The sequence below is a fragment of the Vicugna pacos genome, chromosome 8 (assembly GCF_048564905.1).
Source record: "Vicugna pacos chromosome 8, VicPac4, whole genome shotgun sequence".
In the NCBI taxonomy this organism is placed as follows: Eukaryota; Metazoa; Chordata; class Mammalia; order Artiodactyla; family Camelidae; genus Vicugna; species Vicugna pacos.
In genome coordinates this window covers 65567302-65591258 of record NC_132994.1, presented here as the reverse complement: position 1 = coordinate 65591258, position 23957 = coordinate 65567302, and the positions used below count along the sequence as shown (strand labels likewise).

General features: G+C 43.7%; 1 protein-coding gene across 4 annotated transcripts; it reads left to right on the top strand.

Moving 5' to 3' along the window:
- Positions 1–6: 6 nt before the first annotated feature.
- ZBTB2 (zinc finger and BTB domain containing 2) lies at positions 7–23726 on the top strand. 4 transcript variants are annotated; one of them, XM_072966040.1, is made up of 3 exons: positions 7–317; positions 15287–15471; positions 20955–23726. In XM_072966040.1, the coding sequence occupies exons 2-3, from the start codon at positions 15299–15301 to the stop codon at positions 22324–22326; spliced, it is 1545 nt and encodes a 514-aa protein (XP_072822141.1). In that variant the 5' UTR covers positions 7–317; positions 15287–15298; the 3' UTR covers positions 22327–23726. The 4 variants fall into 4 exon arrangements, with proteins under 4 accessions (XP_072822141.1, XP_072822144.1, XP_072822142.1 ...); XM_072966041.1 differs by lacking the exon at positions 7–317 and adding an exon at positions 339–851; XM_072966042.1 differs by lacking the exon at positions 7–317 and adding an exon at positions 20397–20462 and having other exon boundaries at positions 15343–15471.
- The last annotated feature ends 231 nt before the right edge of the window (positions 23727–23957 follow it).

Genomic DNA, 23957 nt, shown 5'->3' with positions numbered 1-23957 from the left:
GGGAGGGGAGGCGGCTGGGGGGGCGGAGGGGGCTCTTGCCGCCACAGCCCTCTCGCCGCCTCTCCCCCCCGGCGGGAGCCGCTCTCAGCCTCTTTGCACTAGTCGCTCCGCTCTCTCGGTCATGTGACCTTAACGTAACCGGACAGGAAAAGCCCCGCCGCCGCCGCCGCCGCCGCGCCGGAGACACCGACCGCGGCGGCAGCAGCAGCAGCAGCAGCAGCAGCGAGAGGCAGAGGCGGCGGCGGCGGGGAGAGCACGGCCAAGGCTGCCCAGCGGTGCCTCCTCCACACCCCCCGCCGCAGCAGCACCGGCGACAGGTAAGCGCGCACCGCCTCCGCCTCCCGGGGCCGGTGCCCACGTGCCGCCCCCGACCCAAGCTCCGGGAAGGCGGGGGGGGGGCGGGGGCCACCGGAGCTCTCAAACGGTTCCGGCAGCGACGGTGGCAACAAAGACGACGAATGACCCCCGTCCCGGGGCTTCGGGTGAAGGCAGGCGGAGGGCCCGAACCACACGGGAACCCGGTTCTGGGAAGCGAGGGCAGGGGCGCCCCGCGGGGGCGGTGGCGGCTGCGCCTGGCGCCGGGGCTCTGGCCGCCTGACAAAACCATCCCCCGGAGCCAGGCGGCGGCGAGTCGGCAGCGGCTCCATCCGGGGCTTTGCGGGAGGGGGAGGGGACGGAAGCCGAGAGGGCGGGCGGCGGAGCGGGGAGGGAGGGAGGAAGGGGAGGGGGGCGATTCGCGTTCCGTTCCCCGTCGCCGGTCCCTCCCTTCCCGCCGCCACCGCGAAGCGCGTCCCGAGCGGCGGCGGCCGGTGAGAGTCCCGCGCTGGAGCCCCGATAGGCGGGCCCGTCAGGTGCGTAATCCTTCCGACGCCTCGCCGCCGCCTCCTGCTGCTATCGCCGCTGCTTCTTCGGCGGCAAGGCCGCGAGCTGCGGAAGTGGGTTTGGGGGAGGGGAGCGGAGAGGGAGGGGGAGGGGAGGGATCCGGTCCGACCGGAGCAGGCCCGGCCTCTCTGGCGCTTCTCCCAGCTGCAGCGGCTCCTACAGCTGCTGCCGCTACTGCTACGGCTCCGCCTCCCCGCTCGCGGGCGGGGGCGCGCACGCGCGCTTCCGGCCTCCTCGGGTCTCGCGCTGTCTCCCGCTCTCGCGCGCGCTCTTCCCCTCTCCCTGTCTGGCCACCCCCCGCCCCCGGCGCCGGAGCTGTTGCGCCGGCCGGGGCGTTGCGCACGGCGTAGGCGTCGGCATTGTGTTAAACTCCGCGGGACTTGGGGCGAGCGCGCGCGCGCGCACGCGGGACTGAAGGAAGTGGAGAGCGTGCGGCGCGGCCCGAGTGCGTCGCTCCTCTCCCCTCCCCTCAGCCCCCCGGGGATGGGGGCGGGGCCGGGGTGCGCGGCGCCCGGGCCCGCCGGGCCCCCGTCGGTCCGGCCGGCCCCGCCCCCTGGGCGTGGGCGGGACGAGGCTGACGGGGTGGCCGTTGGGCTGCTGTCAGGAGGGCGGGGGAAAGGCCGGGCTCCTTGGGCGCCTCACGGGCCGCCCGCTGCAGCCCAGGCCGCGGGTGTGGGCTCGCTGAGCCTGCGGCCTCGAGCTTCCGCTCCACTGGCAGTCGGCGCCTCGGATCAGGCCGAGGCTAGCCCAGAGCTGCTCTGTGGTTTGTGGCTGATTGGCTGCGGGACCGGCCTCCGAGCCGCGCTCCCGGCCGATGCGGCCCTCACTCCGGCAGGGCTCCGCAAAGGGGAGGTTGGGGGCGCGGAGGCTGCTTCCTGGGGCCGGAGTGTTTTTCTCTCTGTCGCGAAATCCCCTAACCATTAATTTTTAAACAAGGCTGCAGAGAGAACTAGTAATGCAGAAGATGCTTAGAAAGCAAGGTTTTTGTCACTTTCAGCTGGTAGGGAATTAAGAGGGCAATAAAGAAGAAAGCAAGGGTAGCAGAGCTGGCGAGAAAGTGGGCAGAGTGAAAATGCAGTTAGTTATTGCTACGCCATTTACCGCTAGAACTTCAGCTGCTGAACTCCTGATTATGCCTTAGGGAAATAACCCAGGCTCCTTGCTCCCCCCACCGTCTGCAGTGTTCATTAGCTCTTAATCATACAATGGGCCCACTTGGTGTGTGTGTCTCAAAGTCCATTCCTCTTCATAGGTTATTGTTTAGTAAAATAAAGCCTAAAAAAGATCGGAATCACGGGCTCACATAGAACTCCAAGGTGCTCTGGGTTTTCTTAAACGGGCTGCTCTGTCTTTTCTAGGACCAACCTTTGTTTTGACCCTAGTGGGTCACTGGAGCAAGGTGTACATACCACGAGCATTTTAGAATGCAGGGGCCTGAAATTTTAGAAGGAAATCAGAGTCAAGACGTTTTAAACCTTCGTTTCTCTGGTCACAAACCAAAACTAATTGTTAAGTATTATTTTTTATTCTAAGTAATCTTGGTGTGTGTCCTTAAGAAGGAAGTTTATGACTAATACTGCATTCCTTTCAACTGGGCGTTTCTCACTTAATAAATGCGTGGTTTGTGTAAGTTTATTTTCTAGCCATAAAATTGACCTGTTATTGAAACCATCTTAAGGTCTCAGAGTACAAAAAGTGGTATACCAGTGATGACAGTACCAGGAATAGTCAACAGCAGAGGAGTCCTGGTGAAGGGTGGCAGATAAACCACCCTTAAAGCTTTGCTGTACAGTTCAGCCGCTTACCTGCCAGTTTTACAGCTTCTCTTCAGAGAGTGTATAAATACTGGAGGGTATGGCTCAGTGGTAAAGTGCTGCGCCCAGCATGCATAAGGTCCTGGGTTCAATTCCCAGTACGTCCATTAAATAGATAAACCTAATTACCTCCCCCTACCAAAAAAAAAAAAGGTATAAATAAATGGTGGTCTGCAAACTCTTCCACTGAGTTTACCACAGCAGCAGAGGCTAAACACTCAACATGTTCTAGGTCATAGAATAAAAGCTGTCGCAATGACAGTTTCTTTTTTATCTTAATGATTAATAAATCTGCACTCTCATGATGTAAAAACTTTATAAAATTATATAAAATTTTATTTACCTCAATCCTCCAAAAAGAGGCACCTTATAAATACTGCACCTTATAAATACTGTATGAGGGCATATGCTGTCCCCAGCCTGAGGATCACTGACACGGAGATCTAGGGAGTGAGGGAGACATCTAAGGCTGATGATACATGGCACTGGCTTAGAATCAGCTTTTTTGGAGTTGGAGATTCTCCTGCCATCTCTTACCTGTCTCTTGTTGCTTCATCCCTAAACCCACTCACCTTTCCCTGAAGTAACTTTGAAATTTTGGACCAGTATTATGGCGCCAGGCCATCACAGTAAAGGAAGAGCTGCTGGTCAACTGGAGACCTTACCATAAATTTAAAAATACATCTAAAGAAGGGGCATTTATCACTTTTCCTACTTTGTATGATCGTTAGGTCACAAAGCATGACCCTGAAAACCTAAAAGGGAAATCAAGAAAAAAAAAAACATTCTAAGCATTAGATCAAGAACGTTTCTTGACCTTTTTTATGCTCAAGTAGGTTATAGTTTTTATTAGCAAATTAAACTTAAGTAATTAAATGTTTTTGAATCCACAGTAAATAAGAGTCAGTGTTTACAGTGCTGATAGTGCCGTTAAGAGATGGAGGCAGTAGCCACAGAGCACTTAGGAGGAGTTGGCCATCCAAGACAGTTAGGACTTTTGCGGGGGAGGGTGACGTTTCAAAGGCTAAGTTTTGAGGTTGGTATGTACATTCAAATGCATAATCCCCAGCTCACATGCATGAGGAATGATGCATCATGTGAAATTCTCAGGTCAGGAAAGCTCAGTGTGCAAAGATGGGAATTTATAAAGCAATTTAATGCATGTAGTTAAGTGCTTATAAAACACATTTTACTTTACAAGAGAATTGAGTGTACAGTTTCTTTACATAGTGTACACCCCTAAGTTCTGCACCAGGAAAGGGTGAATGTTAAAATCGTGTGAGAATGATTTCAAAGTGTATACATGTTCTCCTACACCACGCCTCGTCATTTAGATTCTCCAGGTCCCCAGAGTGGTTCTGAACTGGGGGTGTCCAAGTGTGATCTGCAGTTCCTCGTGAATCCCCAGAACCCTTTCAGGGTTCCGTAAGGTCAAAGCTGTTTTCATAATGATACTACGATATGATTGGCCTTTTTTACTGTTGACAAAATGTGTCAGCGTTGGGGAGTTCTGTATAACTCAGTGAGCTGATCTTTTCAAAATGACCAGTGGATGATGTTAAAAATCCTACACGGGTAAAAGGTCCACTCAAAGTGCCAAAGACAGCAGTAAATTTTACAGTAAAAGAGTGGGAAGTGTTCATTCGCCCATATACTTTTAGATCGCACAACTAACCTTTAAGAAACTACACTTGTCAAGTTTTGGTGTCATATCGAAGAAGATCCACAATTACCTGGAAAGTCTATTAAAACGCTCCTTTTTTTTTTTCAACTATGCATGTATGGGTGAGACTAGATTTTTTTTTTTTTAATACTCAACCAGAACAGGTATCGCAACAGGGTAAATGGAAAAACAAGGTAAATGCCAAGACCAGTTGTCTTCTAACAAAGAGATACATAAAAATATAAAAAGATGCCACTTCACTAATTTTTGTTGTTTTGGGAAATACAATTTTCCATAAAAATGTGTTATTTATATTAACATGCAATGTGCTATCATTGCTGTGTCTAATTGAATTAATAAATATTTAAAAATTTTTTCCATTTTAATTTCTAATCTGATAAATATCAATAGTTACATTCCATATAAACAAAATCTCTGATGTCCTCAGTAATTGTAGAGTGTGAAGGGGTCCTGATACCAAAAAGTTCGAGAACCCCTGAAATAAAATGTTGAAATAAATTGTTTACTTAAGACTTTAAATTAAAATACACTTGGAGCTCCTCCCTGGCATATACTGAGCTGTACCTATAGTTGACTGTATTTTCTTCAGATTAATTTTACTGATCATCATACAACATATTAAAAAAATGGCTTTGATGGCTTATTAGAAGCAAATTAGATTAGGTTTTAAATTCTGCTGTGCGGTCACATCTAGGTTTCCTTAAAGTTGGTTGTAGCATAATGCCTTTAGAATTATCACTTTAATATCAACTCTTTATTAGCCATATATCTATGACCTGCTTCTCCTTGAACTAAGCTGTCCCTGAACTGCCTCCTTCTGACCTCAACTTATATTCAGAAATTAAAAACTAATTTTAAAGTTAATGTAAGCAAAGTACAGTTAAAAAGAAATCTTTTACAAATGCAGTGCTCTCCAAAGTTGAAATAAGCACCGTTGGTTAGTGTATGTCCCTCATTTTTCTAACTACTGCAGAGGAAGATTGACTAAAGAAATGTTAAGAAAAATATGCCAGCCTGTCACCACAACTAAATAAGATACATTTCCTAAATGTAAAATACATTTCTAAAATATGCAGTTCTAAAATGTAGTAAAATTCGAACAACCAGCCTCATTCACGTTTACTTTATAGGCCCTCAAATATTAATTATTAATAATACAAATTGAAAAAGCAATTTTTTCATCCTGGTAAGTGGTCTAAACTACTTTAAAGAATCAATCTTACTTGTGGGTAGTGCTTTTTCTGTTACTGATGTGTCCTGTGCATTACGATATTCATTTATAGCTCCCTCAAATAAAATCAAGAACTTCAGAGGACCCTTTTAGTGCCGTTGAAATGAGTATTCTAAGTGGTATTTAGTATCATAGAAGGGCTATTATCTTTTAAAAATGAATCATCAATTCCCAAAAGCTGTTTTGGTCTCCTGTTCTTATACTGAAAGTGAAGGAGGAACTTGGGTTGTCAAAATATACTGTGATTATATTCATCACATTCAGCTATACCTCTAAAAGATGAGGAACTTCCTTAAAGATCAGCCCACCAGGTACTATGTGATGGCAGCTGAAAGCACTTGACATCTAGGTAGTATCCAGTTATGAAAGTGGGAATCTGTGGTGAAAATAAATACCAAAGCATTCAGTAATATAAATAATCATTTATATTTGGCTTTGGAAAGTGTTTTTTATTTATTTCAACATATTATGTCCTACAGTCTGAATTTACTTTAAAAAAAAAGAAAACCACCACTTTGTACACATATATATACATACATAATGAAGGCATTTGTGAAATCCTGCTTTTAAGAATTGACTGCCCTCTTTGTTCTACAGTTCCTCTCTGCTCACTATTCTGATTTAGGAAAGACAATTTTTTTTTTAAGTTCCATTTGTAGTGTTGAATGGTTGAGGGCTTTATATAGGTCTTCAGTTTCATGTCATTTGTCTGCCCTCTGTGGCTAGGATTGATAAAAACTTTTAGGAATGATCTACAGATCAAGGTAGTGTCATGGAAAGAGCATAAAATTTATACTGAGAAGATCAGGGTTCAGGGGACTCCTGTTAGTTTACACTTTTAACCTCTCTGAACTATCATGTTATGATTTAAGGACATGACTTCTGGAGTCGGACACACCTGGCTTCTCCAAAGACTCTCTGACATAAATCACAGTCAAGACTTGGGAGCTCCAGACCCGTATTACCGCCAAATATGCTACATTCCTACTCGGGTATCTCAAAAGTATCTCAGTCCCAACATGTCTGGACCAATCTTCCCCCACAGAACTGGGGTTTTTCCTATGTTCCCTTCACCGGTTGAGAGCCCCAAGATCTATCCAGTTACACAAATCTAGGCGTTCCCTAGGCCACCTTGATCTCCCCCACCCCCCTCCATCTAATCTACCGACCAATCAGTTCTGTTCTTTTTTATTCTGTTTTTCAAATCCTGTCCCTCTCCCTCCATCCTCACCACCACCACCCAATCTGCCATCTCTCTTCTAGACCATTGGACGATCTCCCCTCTCAACCCCTTCCAGTAGATCTCCCTTTGCCGACCTCTTTACCACCCCTTCCCCCAGTTTGGTTAGTCCTGCAGGTGCAGCCGTCTGATCAGATAGACCAGCTCAGAATGGTACTTACACTGTAGACATGTCACCCTGCTTCAAATCTTTTATGGCTCCTCACTACTCTTAAGTTATGGACCAGAATCCTTAATAAGACCTGAATCTCCAGCCTCACCTGCCACATTCCTCTCTGGCTTTTTGCCCTGCAGGCACATTGACCTTCTTTTAGTTCCTCAGTTGCATCTTGCTCCCTCCTACCTTAGGGCCTTTGCAAATGCTGGTACCTCAGCCTAGAATACTCATCTCTGCCTGATTAACTCTTCTCCTTTATTGTTTTTTTTTTGGAGGGGGGTTCTTTTTACCTTTTTCTTTATAAATTATTGAAGTACAGTCAATTACAATGTGTCAATTTCTGATGTACAGCACAATGTCCCAGTCTTGCATATACATACATATATTCATTTTCATATTTTTTCCATTAAAGGTTATTACAAGATATTGAGCATAGTTCCCTATGCTATTCAAAAGAAACTTTTTAAAATATCTATTTATGTATATAGTGGCTAACATTTGTAAATATCAAACTCCCAAGTTTATCCCCTCCCACTCTCTTTCCCTGGTAACCGTAAGACTGTTTACTAAATCTGAGAGTCTTGTTTCTGTTTCGTAGATAAGTTCATAGTGTCTTTTTTTTTTTTTTTTTTTTTTTTTAGATTCCACATATGAGTAGTATCATACGGTGTTTTCCTTCCTCTTTCTGGCTTACTTCACTTAGAATGATGATCTCTAGTTCCACCCATGTTTCTGTAAATGGCATTATTTTATTTTGGCAGAGTAGTATTCCACTGTATAAATATACCGCAACTTCTTTATCCATTCATCTGTCGATGGACATTTAGGTTGCTTTCTTCTCGTCCTTTAAGTAGCTGCTTAACTTGCATTTCCTCACAAATATCTTCCCTGACCCACAATCCCCAAATTAGATCCCAGTTTTATGACCTCATAGTTCCTTATATTTTTCCTTGATAACTCTTATCGGAGTTTGCTATTATAAATTTGTGTACTTATTTGATTATACCCTTGAACGCTGTGTATTCTGTACACTTGTATCCACTGTACCTGGCATCTTAGAAAGCCCTTACCAGATACATGACCAATGTCAGGATCTGCTTCTTAAGAGCTTGCCCTACATGTGGGCAAGTTACTTAACTTAGCTCTATGTCTAAATTTCTCTTGGAAGGAGGATGATCAATCTTTGACACATAAGTGATCATTTATTATTAATACTGTGGTTATTTATTACAATGAATAATGAAATAAATAATAAGAAAACAATATACTATGGCTTAAATGATGTGTGATAAGCACTTTTACAATCTTTTTATAACCTATAAAGCACTGTTCAGAACAGAATTAGTAACCTGAAGAAACACAAAGTGACATTTAAAAATCGAAAAATTCTTCCAAAACATAGCACACATTAAATTGATGAGAATTTTTAGGTTAATCTAGGAAAAACAGAAATTGAACTTTTACCCCAAATCACCCAGCTAGTCAGGGGCCAACCCATGACTGGAACTCAACATCCTTCTCCTCTCTGAGCATACAGTTATTAATCTATTTAACAAATGTTGAACACCAGGCAATATGCTAGACACACGGGATAATGTAATAAATGATAAATAAGACTCAGTGCCGGCTTTTCAGAATCATCAGGCAGGTTCACAGATGCTTTGGAGGCATGAAGACTCTCCCAGTCTTGAGAGTCAGGGAAATTTTGCATTGGACAAATATAGCTAAGGGGAGGGGCAAGCAGCAAGTGGTGGCTCCCTCTGCAGGTGGCATGTGCAGAGGTCCTGCACAGAGGTCCCAAGGCCCAGTTCAAGTAAGAGCAGACATCCGGTTGCTGCACTGCTCAGCTTTGAGAGGATGGCACCTGAGCAGTGCGTGGTGTGTTCTGCCAGGAGGCCACGAGTGACCTGGGCTTTCAGGACCTTCTGGGCAAGGAAAACTGCAGCTTATCTCAGTTCATCCGAATTTCCAAAGTGAGTGAAATACATCATTTTGTCTCCCTCATCAACACACTCAGATGAAACTGGATTTCTGATAATGCCTGGACTTCAGAACAAATGGGATACTTGACAATCACTTGGTAAAGATCACCAGTCTTGTATCAAGAAGACAATTAGGCACAATTTAACGCCTTAAAGTAAAATTTTAGGCTGTAAGTTTTTTATTTTTGCATTCGAAAAAAGTTTACTTTTCCACGTATTGAATATAGTGCCACTGTCCTTCCTCTAGAAGGATATTCTGACATCAGGTCCTGTCTACCCTTTTATGTTGAGAAGCCCTCCGTTCCTGCCAGATATGTGAATATTTTGTCTTTTCTTGCAAAATAAAGAGGGAGCCACACCCTGCTGGAGCCCAATTTTCGAGGTTGGCTGGTAGGTTTTTAGTAGGCCTGGGCAGTCCGAAAGTCCGGAAACCAATAGTTTAGATCAGCACCAGAGCATGGAGTTCATGGTGAGCAGGCTTGGCGTCACACGGGGCCGGGTAAGCCATGCTCAGGAGTCTGGGTTTCATCCTGGAGGCCATGGGGAATCGCGGGAGGATTTTCAGCAAGATGATAACATCGGGTTTGCCCTTTGGAAAGATGGTTCTGGCTGTTCCGTGCAGATGGATTAGAGAGGCTGGAGCTGCAAACGGGGAGGTGAGTAGGGAGGTAGAGCTAAGGCATGGGGTAGGATGAAGAGTTTAAATTGGTGGCACATGGGTGACTGACTGACCTGGGGAGAGGGCGGTGGAGGTCTGAAAGGGGACTTGGGGTTCCTGGCGTGGTCGAGGGGGCAATGATGGCAGGCACTGTGCTGGGGATACAGATGGACCAGGTTTGTGTCAAGGGCTTTTATTTGTCCTTTTGGGAGTTGAGTTGTTTTGCCTAGACTGAATTTAGGGTTCCTGTGAGACAGTCAGGAGGGAGTGGAACAGATCACCACAGAGAGTCTGCAGAGTGAAAAGTGCGCGGTGGACCAAAGGCAGAGCAGCATCAGCAAAAGAGGAATCCTCGATGGGGATGAAAATAGAATAGCCAGAGCTGAGACGAAAACCAGAGCTCAGTGGCCTGGAAGCAGGGCCCGAATATTTATGAAGCAGGAGGAAGGGTATTAAATGCTGCAGAGAGGTTGAGCAAGCGACTCATCCACAGGGCTGGGGAATGAGAGGTCCTCTGTGACCTTGGTGGGCAGTGCAGTGCGGGCAGGAGTGATGCGGTTGGGTGAGCAGTCGATGGAGGTAGAAAGAGCAGACATCCATTTCCACAAAGAGCGGGTAGCCTGGAGCAGCGCCAGCCCATGAAGACGCTGCATCCTCACCCTACACGGCTTTGTGCAAGCGGAGTCCTGTGGAGGTGGTTGTGGAGCAGCTGTGATGAGGGAGGAAGGTTGGGGAAAGGGCAGTACCGTCAGCTGGGCCGGGGTATGGCAGGAGCTCCCCCAGATGCCCTCCAGGAAGCATCCAGGCTGGTCTGCCTCCTCCCTCCTCCCTCTTGCCCCTTTTTCCCAGGTTCATCCATATATGTAAGAATCTAGAAGTTTGTTTTCCTTTTTCTCTCTGACAAAGGTTTTTTGGTCTTTAGAATAAGATTTTTAAAAATTGGTTTTCCCTCACGTGAATTTGGAACATAGGACTTATTCTCTTTGTTTCTCCTCCTTTCATTTGGTTTTTCCGCTTCTCGGAGACTCTGGCACGTGTTCTTCCCTCTGTATGTGAAAGACGCTTCAGTTCATTTCCTATTCTAGACGCTCCTAAATTGAGATCCTAAAATAACTAGTAGACCCTCTTTAAGAAGAAACATTTCACAGTTTTTTCATGGCTTTATTCTTAGGTTCTGAATAAAATACTTACATTAGTCTGTTGATGAACAAGGACGAGCCATACATTTTGCTAAATCAAAGAAATGATAGGTATCCATTAATGTAAAAACCAAAAACCTCAAAATCGTTCTGTAAAATTATTGATAAAATTGATGAAAATTTTATGTCAAAAATCTCTATGAAACAAAATAAAAAGAGAGTGAGAAAAATATTAGCAACATATATGAAAAAGGGCTCATTTTCTTTATACACAAAGAGTTTTACCGATTGATAAGGAAAAAAACAATTGACCTGATAGGAAATGAGCAAAGCTCATGAAGACAAACAAGAGGAAATAAAAATATACTTCATTTCATCATTAAATTCACAGAAGGTAAAAGGTGATATTAGTGAAGATTCTTTAAAAAGTGGCCAGAGTGTGGGGAGACAGGTAGGGTCGGGCGGGTGAACAGTTGTCACTGTTATTATGTCCCTGGTATTCGATTCTCTTATAGCAAGTAGCTTTAAAGTAGCCATTAAAAATTTCCTATTAATTTTAAACAAACACAGTTGCTCATAGTATGTTCCAAGAAATGAGATGAACCCCAGTTTAAATCCTGCTTCTCATACTTGGGCAAGTTAGTGAGATGGAAAAGTAGGTGTTCTGGCACTTTTCAGAGAACAGCCTCGAAGACAAGTTTCCTAAAGGTATATCCTGCTGGAGGAGGTCAGGTTAGAGTGGTGTTTCTTTGTGATCTGGGTTACTTTGCCACCTGGCTTTCATCATGAACCCTGTCCCTTTTCTCTATCTCTTCTTCCTAATACTAGTGCTTTCGCCTTCTCTGACACACACAGAAATCACTGGGGAACTAAGTTTCTGATCCACACCGTCAACGTTCACGTGCAAACGGGACCACAGCCTGGGTCTTCTCACTCAAACTACTGCAGACATGGATGGCTCTCCTGCCTCTCACACTTGGATATAGCTCTTGGTTGAAAAATACAAAACTTTGACATTCTGGAGTGTTGCTTTGTGACCTTATCAGTCTCTTAAAGTAGTATTCACTTTGTTCCTTTATTTTAGGGCATGCTTGTTAATTTCTGAATCTGTCAGACCATCCCTAGAACAGGAAGGAGGGTGAGGAGTTGAGAACCAGCTGAGTAAGAATTGACGAGTGTCTGTGTCTGTTTCTGTTTCTTGTTTTTGTTTTTAACCTTATCGGGAACACTTCCTCCACAATGGCTTCCTGATTCTGAAGTTAAGCATCACAGTTAGCCATTTTTAATCTTAATTTATATGTTATGGCTTTTCTTTTTAGCTTTTTATTTTAATATAAATGTAGATTCACATGCAGTCACAATATATAATGCAGAGCACTCTCACGTACCCTTTACCCAGTTTCCTTTACTGGAAACATCTTGCAAAATTCTGCTCCATCACAACCAGGATATCGACATTGACACAGCTGAGCTGCAGAACGTTTCTGTCACCACAAGGATCCCTCCTGTTGCCCTTCTACAACCAGACATCTTCGCCCTCCTCTCCCCTCTACCACTAATCTGTTCTCCATTTCTGTAATTTTCAAGAGTGTTATATAAATGGAATCATATAGTATGTAACCTTTGGGGACATAATTCACCCGGGTTGTTACGTGTATCCGTAGTGCATTTCATCTTAAAGCTGAGTAGTTTCCTATGGTTTGGGCATGCCACAGTGTTTACCTGTTCACCTATGGAAGCATCTGGGTTGCCTCTAGTTTTTGCCTGAGGAATAAAGCTGCTGTGGATATCATATACACATTTTTGTGCGAACCTAAGTTTTCATTTCTCTGGGATAAACATCCGTGAGTGCAATTGCTGGGTAGTGTGGTAGTTGCGTATTTAGTTTTTAAAGAACCTGCTGTTTTCCAGAGTGGCTACACCATTTTACATTCCCACCGGCAGTGATACAAGCAGTCGGGTTTCTCAGCATCCTTGCCAGCATTTGGTGGTGGTATTTTTTTATTTTGGCCACCCTGATAGGCATGTAGTGAAATCTTGTCATGGTTTTAATTTGCTTTTCACTAATCGCTCATGATGTTGAATGTCTTTTTCATGTGTTTATTTGCCATCTGAATATTTTCTTTGGTACAATGTCACTTCAAGTCTATTGACCATTTTCTAATTCGACTGTTTTTGTACTACTGAGGTTTGAGGATTCCTTATATATTCTAGATACTGGTCCTTTATCACATTTTTTCCCTTGTCTTTATCTTGTCTTTTCATCCTCTTAACAGGGGCTTCCTCAGAACAAAAGTTTTTAATTTTTATGAAGTCTGGTTTGGCAATTTCTCCTTTTATGGACTGTACTTTTGATGTCAAGTATAAAAACTCTACATCTGATCCTACATTCCCTAAGATTTTATCACTTTTTTTCTTTTTCCTAAAGCTATAGTTCGGTATTTTACATTGGAGTCTGTGGTGCGTTTTGTGAGTTAAGTTTTATAGAGTGTATGAAACTTAGATCATAGTGAGCTTTGTTTGGTTTTTGTTTTTGCTTTTGCTTTTTGTCTATGGAAGTCCAGTTGATCCAGCATCATTTGTTGAAAATTACTCTTCCTCTGCTGAATTGTTTTTGTGCCTTTGTCAAAAATCAACTGTACATGTTTGTGAGGATCTGCTCCTGGGTTCCCTATTCTGTTCTGTTGATCTTTGTGTTTATCTCTCTGTCAGTACCACACAGTCCTGAATACTGTAACTATATAATACATCTTGAAATTGGATAGACTGACTCCTCCCACTTTGTGACTCTTTTTAAGAACTGTTTTAGCTATTCCAATTTCTTTGCTTTGATGTAAACATTTTAAAATATTCTTGTCTGTATCTACAAAGAAAATCTTGCTTGGATTTTGATAAGAATTGTATCAAACCCATATATTGACTCAGAAAATTGATTTTTATTATTTGTCTCCCTAAATGTAAATACAGTATGTCTCCATTTATTTAGCTTTTCTTTGATTTCTTTCATCGGTACTTTGTAGGTTTCAACATACAAATACTATACATATTTTGTTAGATTTACACCTGTGTACTTTAGTTTTTTGTGATTGTAAATGGTATATTATATTTCTAATCTCAGTGTCCACATGTTCAATGTTAGTATATAGAATTACAGCTGATCTTTTTTTAAATTGAAGTATGGTCAGTTACAGTGTGTCAATTTCTGGTGTACAGTATAATGTCCCAGTCATGCATGTGTATACGTGTATTTGTTTACATATTCTTTTTCATCAAAGGTTATTACATGATATTGAATATAGTTTCCTGTGCTATACAGAAGAAATTTGTTTTTTATCTATTTTTATAATAGTGGTTAACATGTGCAAATCTCAAACTCCCAAGTTTATCCCTTCCCACCCTCTTTCCACTGGTACCCGTAAGATTGTTTACTCTGTCTGCAAGTCTGTTTCTGTTTTGTAGATGAGTTCATTAGTGTCCTATAGTTGATTTTTATGTTTATCTTGTATCCTGTGGCATGGTCAAGTCATTTAATAATTCCATGAGGTTGTGTAGATTCTTTGGGATTTTCTATGTAAAACTCATGTCATCTGCAAATAGGGACAATTTTCTTTCTTCATTTCCTATCTGTATGCCTTTTATTTCCTTTCTTGCTTTATTGCACTGGCTAGAACATCCTATACTATACTGAATAGTGAGAATGGACAGCCTTGCCTTGTTCTCAGTCTTAAGGAGGAAGAATTTGCTCTTTCATTAAGTATACCATTACTGTTGATCGATGTGTGCTGGGCTTTTATAAAATGCTGTTTGACCATGGGGAAGGAGCAGTTTACTGATTTGATACACTGGTTCCTCCAGAGGTAGTTTCCCTACTACAGAGAGATCAGGCCAAGTGGTTTCCTTGAGTGAGGTACAGGGAATAAAGAGCTTAGAATTGGAGGGTCAGAACATTCAGATTTAAATTTTGCCTCCCCTACCTTCTGGCCAGATGGCCCAGGCTGACTACTTCCACCTCTCCAAGCCCATTTCCTCCTCCACAAAAGAGGGAGAAGAGCACCCATCCTGCTCATGTGGGTTATTACAGCCCTGCCGGGGCCCCACCCCAGCACCTTAATTTACTTATCTCTGTAGAAGATTTGACAACTTCTGATGGATCATTAGAATTTGCATTTGGAATCTTAAACTCAAAGCCAAAAAGATCCAGGAATGTTTGCCCTCTCAAGGACTGACTGCTCGAGTCCATTTCCTGATTCCTTCACTTACCATCCGTGTATCCTCGGACAAATCATATGCTCCCGAAATTGACCATAAGTTTCATCATCTGTAAAATGGGAGTAACGGCAGAACCACTGCAGAGGGCTGTTATGAAGACTGAGTGAGTTTATGTAACGTTTCTAGCAGTGCCTGGATGTATTCGATGTGATCATTACTATTGGTGACTAAAAAGGACACATACTTATTTGTGAATCACCTTTCTTAAAAAAAAATTGTTTGCTTTGCAGATTTTTTAAAAAATGGATTTGGCCAACCATGGACTTATTCTCCTGCAACAGTTAAACGCTCAGCGAGAGTTTGGTTTCCTGTGTGACTGCACGGTTGCCATCGGCGATGTGTACTTCAAGGCACACAAATCAGTTCTTGCTTCATTCTCCAATTACTTTAAGATGTTGTTTGTCCATCAGACCAGGTAACTAACGTGGTTGATAATAATCTAATGACTGTAGACTCTGAACTTCCGTGCCCACTTTTCCACTGAACCTGCTCCTTTGCCCTCATCAAGACCATGGGTCTCGCGACCTCTCCCAAGGCTCCTGGGCCCCAGACCCTTGTCACCTCACTTGACCCTCCACCTCCAAAGATCCTTGCTGGGTGTTCCCTGCACAGTTGGGATCAGGTCCATTAGGAAGGCAGAGGCAGGACCTCATTAACTTCTCACTCCTCCAGCCCCTGTCCCAAGCCTCCTCCTTGACTTTCAGTTATTTATCCTTGTCTCCTAGTGAGAAACTTGATGGCTTGAATTCCCCAATTTCCTTCTTTTCTCTCTTAAAACGTCTTAATCTCAGTACCTCTGCTCAGCTTTTTTCTTCCACTCTCTCCCATCTTGGAGAAAAGGGCCCCTGATTATCTAAGGAAAACGATCTTCCTCTTGCCTTCATGCTCCCAGATCCTACCCCATAGTTGTTATTCTGTGCTCTTCATTTTATACCTGTACCCCCACCACCGCCCCAGTCCAGGCAGGACGAGCCCTTCCATGACTCAGCTGTCTACCTGAGTTATGATGCTGCTTCTCTTTGTTTTACTGTGACCGTTCTTCAAAGGGTGCTCTGTGGCCGCACTTCTGCTTTCCTCACCCCACGCTCTTCCTACCCGTTGGCTCGGTGGTTTCCACCCCATCACTCCACCGACATCATTTCTCAAAGGTCACCTTTTCATCAGAACCACCGCTGTTCTCTCAGTCTCTGTCACCCTTGTCCTCTGCAGCACTTGCAACTGTTTTCTCCCTTCTTAAGGGTTCTCATCTGCATTTTGATAACTCTGAGCACCCTGTGTTTTTCTGCCTTCTCCACAGGTGCCTCCTGCAGTTTGGAGGAGTTTGGTCTCCATGCTGCTCTCTCCCTGCCCGTCTTGATGGGCGCTTGTCTTCTTCCTGGATCTTGCTTCTGCTGGAAGCCAGTTGGCAGCTCTGGCCTTGATCTTTCTGCCTCTAGAACTGTTTCCCAAGGCTCCAGGCTGCCTGCTGGACATCTAGAATTGAACACCCTCTTTTTATCTCATTTCACATGTCTACAATTGAATTGTCTTCCCCAGAATCCCTCCTGACTTCCCTATTTTTTAATCTTCAAGTAACCCATACTTAAAATCTCTTAAAAATCATATTTTATCAGTCTCCAAATCATGTTTTCTTCAAAATTACCTTTCCCATTAGTTCTTTTTTTCCCTTCTCACTTCCATTTCCTAATCATTTTCCACATTATTGTCAGATCAGTATTCCTAAGCATTGCTTTGTTTGAAGTGTGCCTTTGCTCAGAAATCTACCAGATTGTGTTATGCCCTCGACTGGAAATCTTGAGGACCCCATCCACATCACAGTAGTGCACAGATTCCCCGTTCTGTCTTTAAGGCCCCCACAGGCTTGGAGCCTGACCTGCTTCCAGCAAGCCTCCGGCTGCATCCCCTAGAAGCACCCCACCCCTCACCTGAACCACATTGTGCTAGCCTTCTGCTCACTCCCTGACCCCTAGTTCACAACACACATCACCTCTTCCATGACCCCTCCCGCCCCCAACAGTCAAGTGACCCAAGATGATCAAAAGCCATCTCTTCTCTCACATCTCGTAGCACTTTTTTTTTTTGCCACTTTGTTAGAGGGACCTGTTTCCCCTTTGTTGTTATCTGCATATTTACCTCTCCTCCTCATTTGTAAGGTGCTTGAGGGCAGAGACTGGGTTTCACAAATGTTTTTGAACATCACAGCCTGTAGTTCTGAGAATTTGTACATAGTAGCCACTTGGTAAATGTCTAGAGGAGCAGAATGGGTGATTAATAGGGCTAATGGCAGGTGGAGGTTGCCTTATCCTGTGACACCAAGGATCTTCCCTTTTCCTTCATTCTCAGAGACCTCTTAGCTAAGTCCCAACACAATGAATTAAATTGCCTTGAAAAGGGGAAGGTTTTCATTTTTGAGGAATGAAAGAATACAATTTAATGAGTTTTAAGTAGACGCAGGAAACTCATGTTGAGTGTAGAGCAGTAAGTAAATGCCTTTCTAACAAAGGCGCCCCAGGTGGAGGCTGTAATCTGTTAGGGACACAGAGCTGGGCGTCCCATTGGGCGGCTGAGGCCTTGCCCACCTGTGAGAGAGGTTCACACTTAGTTTGGAGTGTAGAGTCTTTCATGTCTACAGTTACCACTAGATGTCTCTGTCTTACGTGCACTCCTCTAAGTGTAAGTTTTAAATCGTGTAGGACTGCAAACTTGAAGCTCTCGAAAATAAAACTGTAGGCCTTACTCACTACAACCTCTGAAGGTGTCTAACATTAGTTTAAAATCCTTCTTTTCAAAGTTCTTTAAGTCCATCTTTTATTTAAAGAGCCTAGTGAAAGAAAAACAAAAAATGTAAGGTATGGTGAAAGTTTATACAAAGGGCTTGTAGCTGTGCTAATAAAACTGTATTTTTCCTACCTGAAAGTGTTAAGTCCAACAGACATCTGCAAATCAAACCACTTAGGTGTAGTTATGTTGTAGAGTGTGACTGTCCTTCCAAAAGGACCTGGAAATATCCAGAGTGGCCCAGAGCAAACTGAGTGATTGGCAGGAGGTCTGGCTGCCTGGGAGTGAGAGCCATCAAGGATGGTGATGGCTGGAACGTGACATAAGGATTTTTTTTTCTTTTTAATATTTATTTATTCTCCATTGTCTTTTGGGGAGGAGAGAGGTAATTAGGTTTGTATTTATTTATTTACTTTTTTAATGGAAGTACTAGGGATTGAATCCAAGACCTCGTACATGCTAAGCAGGCACTCTACCACTGAGATATACCCTCCCCCCTCATAAGGAACTTTTAAAAATTACTTTTTAAGTGTCTGAGCATGTCTATGTGCTTCTGCTTTAAGAAAAAAAAGTTGAAGATGCACAAATCAAAATAAATTGACGTCTGGAAACCTCCCCGGGCCCTGGGCGTTGGCTGTAAGCCCCAGGGACCTGCAGGCTTCCCCTCCTCACCAGCTCTGTGAGCCTCGAGCCTCGTTCTCCCTCTAAGCCTGGCTGAAGTGTGGACGGGGGCCTGCCCAGTCACTTCCGTTCACAGTCCCCCAGATAGAGGGCAACCTATACAATAACAAATGAGGGAAAACCATAAAACTTACAACAGAGTTTTTCTGGAATGGGGCCCTGCTTGGCATTTACCTCTCAGAGATGCTGAAAAATCTAGCCCTGCTCTGGGTTTTTGCCCTTCACTTTTCTTTTCCCTGGAGGCAGAGGGGCTCGCTAATGCTCTCCTCTCCTCCTGCCTGGAGGAGCATTCCACCCTCAAAGAACAAAGGTGCCCTCTGGTCTCCTGGGGGTGATTTGCATCTCCAAAGGCCTGTGGTTTCCAGGCTCCCTAGGCCTCTGCCTGACCCGGGAAAGATCCCTCCTGGTTAAGTTTTCAATCTGGAGTTGATTGTTTACATTATGAAAGTAGTCTTCACCGCAGGTAATCCCTGAAGCTTTACTTTGAATACTGAGATTCCCTAGAGCATCTAAGTGTGTTCTCATACACCCGCGTAGTAGTGTTGGCACTCTCCTCGGGCTTGGAGGAAGACCACCTCCATCTACATTCCTATTTAAAGAATATAGATAATCCAAAGGACTATACAAAGACAACAAATAAAGACAGGAACGATCTGTCTTTTTTACAAACAGAGTCACACAGACTTTTCCCCTTTACACTGTCAGAGGGATGCTAGTTTTTATGCTTGATCTTCATTCTTTGACTTCTATACATTATAGTCGAACATTTTCCACATGATTGTCTGTATGCGGTCATCTTGAAATATACACACATTGAATTATTCAAATCTGTTCTGTCACAAATTGCTATCAAAGTCATTTTTTCATCTTTTTAATGGAATAAAATATTAAATTTAGAAGCGCAGCATATACTGTTAGTATTTTAGCATACTGGAAAATATTTGTGAGTAAGATAAACAGCCAAAGGGGACAAAAAGTCATAATAGGAATAAGTGGTATAATCAGTTAGAAGTGATTACAAATTCTAAAGACATTCAAGGAAGACGGCTTTGAAGTTGAAAACTGCACTGTCTATAGAATGTATTCACTCGGGATGGTAGCACATACGCCTCTTAATGTGTAGACCTATATATCTCATTGATTTCTAATGAGAATTTCTGCCCTTACTGACAGTCAGAGGAGCGTTCTTGGGACCTTTTTATTATTGCTCCTTGAACCAGAATGCTGTTTTTGGGATGATGCAAACACTGAAGTCTGAAAGTTAGAAAATCAGTTTTGCCACAACTGCTTTAGGTACCTCAGATAAATCATTTAACTTGCAGAGACCTCAGTTTCTATATCTGTCAAATGGGAATAATCAGATCTGCCTCATCTGCTACACAAGATTATTTCAATGCTCCAAAGAATCTTGGTGTTCTGGTTTAGGATTAGATTCAGATTTAAATCCCAGTTCCACCATTGACTAACTCTGATATTGAGCAAGGTATAAATCCCTTTGTGCCCTAATCCCTTATCTGTAAAATGAGAATTAATGGCAATTAAGTGAGATAATGCCTGTACATCCCAGCTGCAGTTCTAATGATGAAGATGATTACATGTGATCAGGAACTGAGTTGTCCTGGAGCTGCTTTTAATGCAATCTGCAATACTGGGAGGGGTGACCTGACTCCGTTCAAGCTAGAATGTGGCTCACTTGCCTTTTCTTCCCGCTTCTACCTTCATGCTGGAGAGGGGGCATGGGGTGGCTGAGCACCCACAGAATGAGATTTTATTTTTTCTCACTTTTGTTGTCTTGCTCTTAGGCACCAGTGTAGCTCCCCCATGTTATATTACAAGTGCGAAACTTGCTAATCTGATGTGTTGTTTGACTTACCTTAAAAGATCTGCTGAGCTTTGGATGGCATTGGATCCATAGAGTCCTAGGCGTTTAACTAAAAGATCTGCCAGGTCAGTGGTTCTTAACCATCACTGGGTCATGGGCCACTCTCAGACTGATAAAGAGCACTGGATCTTCTCCATAAAACACAAACCTTCTTATGTGGTATAATTTTACATAGATTACTAGGAAAAAAGCTGCTTCAAGAGTCTATAAGTTAATATGCTGTATACCAGAAATTAACACAACATTGTAAACCGATTAGACTAAAATAAAAAAAGTCTGAGTTAAGATACCACATTTGTTTAATATGAATAGTCCTTTTTCAGCCCTTTAAAATATATGTATTGTATTTCTGTGTGTTCTTAATAGGATTAAAGTTAAATTACCTAAGTTTTCCTTCTCTCTTGAGTATTCCATTCCATTTCATGAAACTAACAGTAAGCCGTGGGAGATATTCTTGTTTAATTTGCCTTTAAAATACCTAAATTTTCCTTCATTTTGTGTTATCTTTTGAGACATGGATTGACATTCTCTCACAGACTTTTTTCTTGTTTTTTCAGTGAGTGTGTCCGTTTGAAGCCTACTGACATCCAGCCCGACATTTTCAGCTATCTCCTCCATCTGATGTACACTGGGAAGATGGCACCCCAACTGATTGATCCGGTTCGATTGGAGCAGGGGATCAAGTTTCTGCATGCCTACCCGCTCATCCAGGAGGCCAGCCTGGCCAGCCAAGGAGCCTTTTCTCATCCGGACCAAGTTTTCCCGCTGGCTTCTTCCTTGTACGGCATTCAGATTGCAGATCATCAATTGAGACAAGCCACCAAGATTGCTTCAGCACCTGAAAAACTCAGCCGAGAGCCACGGCCACAGACATCCCGGATGAGCCAGGAGCAGGTGTCCGAGGCTGCCCAGCTCTCCCAGCTACCCTCCAATGTGACCCAGGTCAATCGGACACACATGACCCCTTCGGACCCGCTGCAGACCTCGCTGTCGCCGGACCTCGTCTCCACTCCTGTTCCTCCCCCGCCCTCCGGGGAGGAGACCAATCTGGAAGCGTCCTCCTCCGACGAGCAGCCTGCCTCCCTCACCATAGCCCACGTCAAGCCGAGCATCATGAAGAGGAACGGAAGCTTCCCCAAGTACTACGCCTGCCACCTGTGTGGGCGGCGCTTTACGCTCCGGAGCAGTTTGCGGGAGCACCTCCAGATCCACACGGGGGTCCCCTTCACGGCCAGCCAGCCCGGAGAGAGCCGTGTGCCCCTGTCTCTCTGCAGCAACGCCGCGGACCTCGGGAAGGACGCCATGGAAGTGCCTGAAGCAGGGATGGTCAGCGACAGCGAGCTGCAGCACATCTCGGACTCGCCCATCATCGACGGGCAGCCGCACTCGGAGACGCCGCCGCCCTCGGACATCGCGGACATCGACAACCTGGAGCAGGCGGACCAGGAGAGGGAGGTCAAGAGGCGCAAGTACGAGTGCACCATCTGCGGTCGCAAGTTTATCCAGAAAAGCCACTGGAGGGAGCACATGTACATTCACACCGGGAAGCCTTTCAAATGCAGCACTTGCGACAAGAGCTTTTGCAGGGCCAACCAGGCTGCCCGGCACGTGTGCCTCAACCAGAGCATCGACACGTACACCATGGTGGACAAACAGACTCTGGAGCTCTGCACCTTTGAGGAAGGGAGTCAGATGGACAACATGTTGGTCCAGACAAACAAACCCTACAAATGCAATTTGTGTGACAAAACGTTCTCCACGCCCAATGAGGTGGTTAAACATTCATGCCAAAACCAGAACTCGGACGTTTTCGCCCTAGACGAAGGGCGGTCCATTCTCCTGGGCGGTGGGGACTCTGAAGTGACAGAACCTGACCACCCAGTGTTAGCTTCCATCAAAAAGGAACAGGAAACGGTGTTGTTAGACTGAATGTTACTTATCTTTTTAAAAACTGTCATTTTTACAAAGACTATCTGCCTTCCCTTCCCCCAATCCAGAACTGTAGTTCTCCGTGGCATGATACAAACAGGTCCCCAGCCCCTCCCTCCTCTCCCCCTGCCCTGTCCCCAGCCCCTCCTCCCTAAAGGCTTTGTGCATTATAAACCTGGAATATACTTACTTCAATTCAGGGGATATTGGAAAGATAATGGTCAGTAGTACTTCTAAACTCAAATAGACTTTGAGAAGTTTCAGATTATTTAAAAGCATACTTGGAACTAATGAAGAGTATATAACAAAACAAAACAACTCAAATGCAAATTGGTAAGCTAAAATTATGACTTTCCCTGGGTAATAAGTCTTCCTTCTCAGAAAGACAATGTCTGAAAATACAGCGTGCTTCTTAGAGATACAGCGGGGCTCTGTACTATGCAAAATCTAGAGGTGTGGGGAAACTTTAAACCCAAGAAAACATTCTTTGTGTTTATTCTCCAAGTGTCTTATTTCAGAATGCATCCTTTTAGATTATGTCCAGTCAAGAAAAATCATTAAGAAATCTACTTGAACAAAACACAAAAGAAAAAAAAAGTAATAATGTGATGGCAATCTTAATTTTTGGATAAAACATGACAAGCTGTGAGTTTGTGTGTTTGAAAGAGAAAATGTGTGGATACTTGCTGTAAACAGGTGAATTAATGCACATGCCTTATCTAATTGCTGGCTTCTTTCAAAGTTGAACAACAACAGAATACTGTGTTTTAGTTTCTGACAAACTGGTTGGTTGTTTTAAAAATCAGATTTGAAAGTACTGGTCTATAGCTTGTCTTTCTGAATAGAAAATGACATGCCATTCGAGCAAGTTGCCAATGGTAAATTTGTTTTAGCGCCAATCGACTTTTAAATCAGTGTGTGTACCCCGGGAAGAAAGATACAGGAATATGCATCTTACAGGGGAAGTTGTGAGCAGACGTAGTTATGTTAGTGACTTTCAAAGTTTAATGTTAATAGTTTACTGGCAACATTCATTGAAGCATCAAAAATGGCAAAGAGAAATCAGGGACAAAAACCTAATTGCTGTTTGGGGAAAAAACTCAATTTTGATATTTGGTTTCTAATCTTTTTTTTAATACTTGAAATTTCCTCCATTGGCCTGAAAGCAGTAAAAGTTGTCCATTAATCTTCCCTTAGTTCAATAGCAGAATGGTCTCACAGAACAAAACAGGAGCCAGAAATAAGGACCGAAGGGGAAAGGGAAGAACAGTTCATAGCTGTGCTGTACGTATATGTTAAAAACTGAATATCCCATCATCCTATTTCGTGTATAGTTGAGTTCTCAGATTTGTAAGTTTTTATACATACTTTCATTGAATAAACATTTGATTAAATGGGTACATGCTTTTATCTGTGTATCTGTCTACCCAAAAAGATGCAGGAAGAGCAAGGAAAGAGTGTGGCCCAACGAGTCACTTTCTTGCTGCGTCTCCTCTTTCTATCTGTTGAACTTTGTGCAGTTCCCCTAACCTGAGTGGCACCTTCTCTATTTGTAGAAAAAAGGTGATAACTGCATTGGGTCACAGGATTATGAGCATTGAATGAGGAAACAATGTAAGAAGTTGCTATTG